The sequence below is a fragment of the Patagioenas fasciata genome (genome assembly GCF_037038585.1).
Source record: "Patagioenas fasciata isolate bPatFas1 chromosome 19 unlocalized genomic scaffold, bPatFas1.hap1 SUPER_19_unloc_1, whole genome shotgun sequence".
Taxonomy (NCBI): Eukaryota; Metazoa; Chordata; class Aves; order Columbiformes; family Columbidae; genus Patagioenas; species Patagioenas fasciata.
The window spans coordinates 1,958,791-1,967,180 of NW_027288507.1; the positions used below are offsets into that span (position 1 = coordinate 1,958,791).

Sequence of the window (8,390 nt, forward strand, 5' to 3'; positions counted from 1 at the left end):
TGTCACCTAAGTAAAAGATCTAGATGATACTTTCACCTCCATCAACTAGTACTGAAGAAAAACCAAAATCCTGGACCTTTCACAATAAGCCCCGTGGTAAGTCAGAACGCTTGCTGAGCCTGTCGCAAAACATCTGCCATGAAGATCTCACATTGGTGACCTCCACTAGTGGCAACCACGGCAAACCGTGTCTTATGGAAGTGAGGCCATGGGTATCGACCACACGGCAGCTCATCCCATTTCAATCCCTCCCCCAAATCTACCTGCAAGTTCTTGAGAGCTCCTCTCACCCAGGTGAGATGGAGAAGAGACATCCGTCCCTCAGCCCAAGTAGATTCACTAATTCCTACATTGGCTTCGCCATCCCAGGCTGCTCCCTTGAATTCTTGAATTAGATTCTGGAGGAACTGTTACTCTTTTAGCAACTAATTTGAATGAAAAAAACCTATTGCTATAATAAAAGCATTCTGAAACTAATAGACACTGGCAGATCATCTTCTCAGGCCATTTTGTCCATTAACAGCAGCTGTGTCACGCACCTGTGCTGTTAGATTGCCCACAGAAGAATTCGGAAGACCTATGAAGATGTCACATATTTCCTTATTTGCAGAACAGAATCTACAATGATTATTGAAGTGTATCACCACTATCCACATAAAATAAATGAGAGATACTCCATAGATAGTGTGAGGACATCACTATCATCTGTATCACACTTGACTGATGAGTTCTCTGCCCTTACCTGAAGTTTGAGGCCAAACTTTTGCCAAGAGATTTTAGATTTAAAACCCATCACCATCCGCCAGAACAATCCTAAGAAAACAGAACTAACCAGCCACCTCCAAAAACCATCTTCCAACTGCTCTTGGACACTGCACCCAAGAAAAAGACCAGCAAGACAAAATCCCCTCAAAGGGTCCCCACGGGGAGGTTGGGAAGACACAAGAGCGCACGCAGTTCACGTTTGGGCTGCAAAGCAAGCAGAAAAGAAAAATCCAAATAAAACCACAGGATGGGACTCGAGAACAGGTTGTGTCACAGAAGAACCAGTTTCCCGGTCCCAGCTCCCCTGCCAGGGCCAGAGCAACGGGACCCTGGGCTTTCCCCTCACACCCATCTACTCTCCCCACGAAAGGACATCTGGGTTCCTCCAGCGCCCACCACAGCCCAGCCTCATATCCAGCTATCGCTCCCAATAAATCATTTGGCAAATCAAGGAGCGGTTAAAACTAACGATGGTGAACAACCCACCAGAGCACAGGTCTGTGCTGACTTTACAGCAGCAGGGAAGTCTAAAAGACAATCAATATTTTTGTACCCATAAAATAAGAGGACACTGAAGGAATATCTGTGGAGTCACACTGGGGGTTTGTTCGGGGTTTTTGCTGCTCTTGTTTTTAGTTTGGGTTTTTTTTTTGGTTGTTTTGTTTGTTTGGGCCCATTTTGGTTTTGGTTGAGTGCCTTTTTTTCCCCCAGTCATCTTTCCTATGAGAACAGCAGCTTGAGCCTCCCTCTAAGGCTGAAGAAAGATTTAAATGTACTTCCTGGGAAAAAGAAAACCACACAAAAAACCCACCACCCAAACTTTGAGCCCAGCAGGAACTGTTTCAAGCAGCTACAAGCAACTGCAGAAACAAATAAGAACGTGTTAGGCTGTACCTACTAATCACCACAGGAGACACTAATATGAAAAGTGCTTCTATCTGCATTTTAGTTCCTGACACCTACCTGAACAGATTAAATTACTAAAGCGTTCACACAGCAAAATGGAAGCACTGCAAATAGAACCCAGCCAAATACCTGAACCATCAGCCTCTCTCCAGCTCTGTGTTGCTTGCAGGCACTTAGTTTGTGCTGTATTTGTATTTTTATGCAAGACTGAACACTGATGGAAAGGGAATCAGCATTTTCTCAGGCTGCAAGATTGGCTAACAACCTCCTTTCCCATTTCAAGGGGCAGCACACTTGCTTCAAAACTGCACTGCCTGTGCCCTAAACCCAGTCCACACAAAGGCTGCAAATCTCACACAAGCTACCAGTTATCATTCAGTTTTGGAGCATTTTGGGAAGCTCAGCCTTTCAGCGGAGCAGAAACTTCAGAAAGGTGCAGAGCAGATACTTACAGTGTTGTAATGATCGACATAAACCGCATTTCCCAAGCCAAACACAGCGTATCTCAGGCCTTTCAGATACGTTTTCCCAAAGCGAAAGTCACGCGCTGCCTCTTCTAACCCCTTGCAGAACCACGCTGCACTCTCGGTTGGCTGCCCGTCAGTGTACGTAGCTACCAAGAACACACAAACGTTCCTGCCGGTTGTCTAATAATATCAAGAGAATAGAAGAGATCGGTGCATTTCTCAGAACGCTTCCCATTAGTAAGACAACTGGAACACATGGGGAGTTGGAAGAAGTTAAAAGATGAGGTTTTTTCTAAGTGGGATTTTGGTGTGGGATGCTGCAGGTGATAACCCCAACAGTGGCGAACGGCCATCCCCCCTGCAGAGACGCCTTAAATTAGCCAGGAGAGATCAAACTGTCTGTCTGCTGCTTCACAGAGGTGGTACAAGAGAACAGAACATCTCCCTTCCCCACCCCAATCGACAGCTTCTTGAGCAGACTCTTGCAGCAATCAAGTTTCTCACTGATTCAAAAAAACAACTATCAATATTCACAGAAGAAAAATGCCTCAAGGATTACTCCATCTAAATATGACCAGCAAGGAGTTTTTAGCTTATGAGCCTGTGAAGGCTGCAAATTGTCACCATCTGCTTGTTCTGGCTTTGAACCCTTCCCTGGGGATACAGAGACAGAACAGAGGGACCTGGTGCAACCGCTCTCACTGAACTCACACCTGAGTTACAGAACCAGCTCATACCAAGTCACTGTCACCATCAAAATACTCTAGGCAATCCTCTCCTAGGAATATTCAAAATTTAGGTGTTTTCTGCTGAGGGTTGATGGGCTACACTTATACAGAAGGGAAGCGACTTTTAACACACAGCATTGGGAATTTCCAGAATAATAGGAGAGAAATACAAGGGGAAAAGAGCCTTCGCAACACAAGGAAAAGCTTTTCTTTATTAGTCATATTTATAAGGTACTTACCTCCTCTGGATCATAATCTCCCATGCTGATGACTTCCACAGGCAAACAAAGTGAAATAACGGCTTCAGCCAGACCTCTGGCAAACCTCCAAAAAAAAAAAAAAAAATAGGAATTTATCAATTGCTTCAACCCAAGCATGGTAGCGACCAAACAACCCCCACACGCCCAGTCACAAGACACCTCCCACAACAGAAAGAACAAAGACATCCGAGAACTGGACACTGGACCTAGAATTCCTCATGTTAAGAAAAAAAAAAATCAAGTATATTGGCTGCAAGAAGAGAGTGACATGAATTTTAATGACTAATGATTTCACATTTACACACACCATTTTTTTCAAAAGCACCTAAACCAGTACTTGTCTCTGAGAAGACCCGCTCGCAACTACGGGTACGGCAAGAGTAAACTTTAAACTTCATCATCAATGTCTCTACTGCATGCGCCATTTAAAGCAAGTAGAAAAAAATGTTATTTTTACATAATTTTACGTTATCTTTCATGTTGGGCAATGACTTCTCATGAGCTAATGAACTTTCTGATGTTTACACTGTGCAATACTTCTAAGGCAAGCAACAGACTTGAGTCTCAATATTTCAAATTACTTCATGTAGGTGGGGAAAAAAAAAAGTAACTGATACCTTTGCTGTGCCAGTCTGAGACCCATAGAAAATCTTTACTTTGCCTCCAGGGTGGCTGATCCATTTACGAGTTTGTCTTCTATTCCTTCAGAAGAAGCTGGATTCCCATTGGATTTTTCACCCTAAGAAACAAGCACCACTTCTCATTCAATCCCTTTTCAAAGTGATGTTAACCCCATTCTCCCAAAACCACTTAAAACACCTATCCTGTGAACAGACTCTCAGCACTAATTAAATGAGGCTATCAAAGCATTTTAGCTTCTCACACCCAGAGAAAGACACAACCACGTCTCTGAACTAGGCCACGCTCCAATAAACTCAGGTCACACGCAGCCGGATCCAGCTGAACGCAGGAACCTCCCAACTCGCGCAGCAGAACTTTGCTCACCTGCGCAAGGAGCTTTTACCATCCTGAACAGCCTAATCCCACTCCCGTCCTAAAACCAGCCCAACCTCATCAGTAACATCAATGGAAAGAGGAACCCGAGAACTCCAGCACAAGTAGAGTGATTGATTTGCAGTGACAGAGCAACCCAGGCTGACACGATCTCTCAGTAACGACGGGAGAAGCGTTCAGCAGAGAGCTGCTCCAACATCAGAGCAACGAGGGCACCGAGTCACCCACAAACATGAGACCGTCCAGGCTGCGGATTATAACCCTCAGGTGCACTGAACTGTAAGGAACGTTCAAGGAAGAAACGTTGTTTTCACAAAACTGGGGAGCTGGCACCTGACCCCAGCGAGGGAAGGGACCGAGACACATCAGACTGTGAATCCTGAATGTAAAACAAAATCTCTTCAAACTAATCCCAGAATGCAAACTGACACCTGTATTTACAAGTTAATCTAGAGGGAAGGACGGCCAAAGAGCCAGGAACCCATTTTTAAATAGATCAATAAGGGAAAGGGTGTTGTTCGGATTAGATGAATGAAATACGTAAACTGAGGCAGGTGTCGGGTGCTCTGTAAACCCTGAAGAACCGACCAGTGGGCAACAGGGGAGGGAAATTGCACCCAGGGTTTGGGGGGATATAAACGGGGGCTTTTTGCCCTATTATGCGTGCCTGCCTTTAGGGAGAACACCCGGTCTTGCAAAATCATTAACAAAATGTGCTTTGCTGAGAGATCCTGCCTGGGCCTGTTCTATTGGCAAGGTGATCGTTTCCTACACGACCACACCTGGGCTCCGCAGTGACCCACGGGGGGGCCCACAGTGGGGCAGCACGTGTCACTGCACCAGTGGGGACCGTCACCCGGCAGCCACTCGCCTCCACACGCAGATTTCGGGGCCTTCTTGGACAAAAGCACTTCCATCTTCCCTTGCCTTCTTTCTGGTTTTGGTGGTGAGGAACTGAACGATGATCCAAATGCTGATCCCAATGATACAGGGAATTGACCTTCTCCCCTGGAGAAGTTGTAGAAACTGAGGGCAACAGAAAGTAGAAATTTGGAAAGGTTGTTAGATGAAGCTTGGAGAGTATTCAGTAACAGGGACAAGGAAGATTCTTGAAAGGATAAGTAAGTATGGAACTGAAGAGGTTGGAAGGCTTTGAAAGCCTTTAGAGAGAGGTCAGTATATATGTTGGGAAAATGAACGTTGGGGAAGGTACAGAGGAAGTAGGCAGAGAGAGAAACAGACAGTAGCAAGTTTTGAAAAAGACTGATGGGAACCTGGAATGAACAGAAACAAGTGGAATTTTTGGTGGATTGACAACAAGTAACAATTACATAGTAGGTAAAGGGAGTCACTGGCCAAAGTGAACGGGCATATTTTTGTGAACCTTTGAAATACAAATTGGGTAAACAAGTAGGTATTGATAAATTTCTATATATGTCCAATTCCTTCCAACCTTTTTGGGAGAAGGAATTTGGCCAGTAATAGAGAAATTAATACAAGTCAGGTTATAAACAGAATAATAAAGGACCTCTACCCAGTGGTAGCAAACACCTTTCTGACTGTATTAACTCTAATTTGATTTGGCTTACTGTTTTAGATTTGAAAGATGCCTTTTTGCCTCTCTCTCCGTGAAGCCAGCCAGACAATATTTATGTAAAACCCAGCTCACCTGGATGGTGTTGCCACAAGGATTTAAAAACAGCCCAACAGTACTAGGAAATCAGCTCGCTAAAGATCTTGAATCTTGGGAAGCCCCATCTGATGAAGGACAGATGCAACAATATGTGGATGATCGCTACCAGGACACAGAAGACATGCATAACCTGAACTGTAAGCTTATTGAACTTTGGGGGCTCCAAGGATACCAGGTATCACAGAAGACAGCCCAGATGATACAGCAACTCATGAGTAACTCATTTGGGCTATGAAATCAGCGTAGGGCAGAGGACCCTGGGCCAGGCTCGAAAGGAGGCCGTATGCCAAACATCAAAGCCTCAAACTGTAAAAGAATTACGGACCCTTCTTGGGCATGACAGAGTGGTGCCGGTTGTGGATTTATAATTATGGATTGTTTGTCAAGCCACTGTATGTGCCAGCAGCCACAGATCAGGAACACCTGCAATGGAATAAAGGAGCTACACGAGCCTTTGAAGAACTTGGTAAGGCTTTGACAGCGCCTGCTCTAGGACTCCCAGGTGTGAGTAAACCATTTTTTCTATTCTCTCACGAGAAGCAGGGAATAGCCTTGGGTACACTGGCACAGGATCTTGGCCCGTACCGACGAGCAGCGGCCTATTTCTCCAGACAATCAGATGCAACTGCAAAAGGGTGGCCGGGATGCCCGCGGGCAGTTGCTGCAGCGGTACTGAACATACAGGAGGCCCGGAAATTTACCAGGGGTCAGAAAATGGTTGTGCTGGTATCCCACACGGTGCCTACAGTTCTAAAAGAAAAAGGGGGACGTTGGCTTTCCCCACAAAGATTTCTCAAATATCAAGCTAAATCATCCTCACTAACACTGTCAAGCCAGCTTCTTTCCTCAGTGACAACATTGGAAAACCAGTTCATCATAATTGCCTGGAAACCATTGAAACAACATAATCCAGCCAAGCAGATCTAAAGGACATAGGATTATGGAGAACACTGAGAACTGCCTTACGGACGAAAGCAGCAATATCCTGAACGGTGAAAGGCACGCTGGTTATGCTATAACTACTAGCCATGAAGTGATGGAATCTGGACCTCTGTCTGAAAGTACTTCAGCACAAAAGGCAGAAATAATCGCCCTTACCTGTGCTCTGGAACTAGCCGAAGGTAAAACTGTGAACGTTTATATGGACTCTAAGTATGCTTTCAGGGTCGTGCACGGAACAATTTGGAAAGAAGAAGGACTCTTGAACTCTCAAGGCACACATATCAAACGTGCAGGAGAAATATCGGCAGCTCAACTTCCTAAGAAGGTGGCAATCATGCATATCCAGGCGCACCAGAAAGCGAGCTCGGAATTGGAAAAAAGGAAATGAGCTGGTGGACAGGGAGGCAAAACTGGTGCCTAAGCAAAAGGTAAAAGTGGAAAGTGCCCTAGTCCCCGACGGGCAGGTTATTTCAGAAGGTAAGCCAGAATATACTAAGGAAGACCAGAAACTTAGTATAGATTTAGAGGAATCATATCATGAGGAAGGGTGGGCTCACGCCCCACAAGAGAAAACTTATTGTTACCTCCTATTTAGTTTGCCCTTTAGTAGCAGAAACATTATACGAACATTTGATCAAAAATAGTAACTACAAATTGGTACACTACTGTAAGACAGGTGACACAGCAACGCGCTCTTTGCCTCCAGACTAATCCTAAGAATATACCTAAGCTAGAAATGGGTCAAATTGGGAAAGGAAACGGACCTGGGCAATAATGGTAAATTGATTTTTCGGAACTCCCAAGAAAAGGGGGGTGCTGATATTGGTTGGTACTAACTGATACCTTTTCAGGTTGGCCAGAAGCACTCCCTACCAGAACAGCAAAAGCTCGGGAGGTAACTAAAACATGAGCACAAGAAACAATACCAAGGCTTGGTGTTCCAGCTGATATATCCTCTGATAAAGGGCCACATTTTAAATCAAAAATTGTACAGCAAATCAGTCAGCACTTGAGAATAGACTGGCAACTACATACACCTTATCATTCTTCCTCCAGTGGCCAGGTAGAAAGAAAAAAAAAAAGATGAAGTGAGTCATCTAATTGAACAACAAATTGTAAATCTGGGGCAGGAGGCAAATTTGGCTTGGTCTCAATCTTCACCTTTGTCCCTCTTGCATATGAACAAGGACAAGGGCAAATAAGGGTTAAATCCTTTTGAAATCCTGGATGGGAGACCCTATAGTGTACAGAAGGGGATGTCTGCACAAGAAGGGGATGAAATTATGACTTTTTATATGGTTATATTGCGTAAACAACTTAACAAAATTGGGAAGAGTGTTTGGAACTTGGAGTAGGGGTCTGGATGGGCCAGTACATAACATCCAATTGGGCGATTATGTGTCTGTGAAGTCTCTTGCAGAAAAGGACTTTGGAATCACAACAGGAAGCCCATTTCAAGTCCTCCTGGCATCCTTCACTGCTACCAAGATTAAAGAACGGAATGCCCGAATCCATCATTCTAGAGTGAAGAAAGTCTGCAAAGCACCACGAAGGGTAACCCAGGCGCAACCTGGAAAATGCCGTTTCTTACGGTCATAACCCTAGCACACGGATG

At 44.7% G+C, this 8,390-nt stretch overlaps 1 protein-coding gene across 1 annotated transcript; it reads right to left on the reverse strand.

Annotated features, from left to right (window-relative positions):
- Positions 1-734: 734 nt before the first annotated feature.
- Positions 735-3,864, reverse strand: LOC139826657 (S-adenosyl-L-methionine-dependent tRNA 4-demethylwyosine synthase TYW1-like). Its single transcript, XM_071803005.1, has 4 exons — positions 3,744-3,864; positions 3,106-3,190; positions 2,124-2,318; positions 735-969 (listed from the first exon to the last, which is right to left on the reverse strand). The coding sequence occupies exons 1-4, from the start codon at positions 3,767-3,769 to the stop codon at positions 910-912; spliced, it is 366 nt and encodes a 121-aa protein (XP_071659106.1). The 5' UTR covers positions 3,770-3,864; the 3' UTR covers positions 735-909.
- Between the last annotated feature and the right edge of the window lie 4,526 nt (positions 3,865-8,390).

Bases quoted from the DNA above. Each gene is read 5' to 3' on its own strand.
- LOC139826657 (XM_071803005.1), bottom strand. From the start codon at position 3,769: ATGGGTCTCAGACTGGCACAGCAAAG. The intron at 3,191-3,743 runs GTATCAGTTACT...TTTTTTTTGGAG, and splicing joins CTCAGACTGGCACAGCAAAG to GTTTGCCAGAGGTCTGGCTG. The intron at 2,319-3,105 runs GTAAGTACCTTA...TGATATTATTAG, and splicing joins GAGATTATGATCCAGAGGAG to ACAACCGGCAGGAACGTTTG.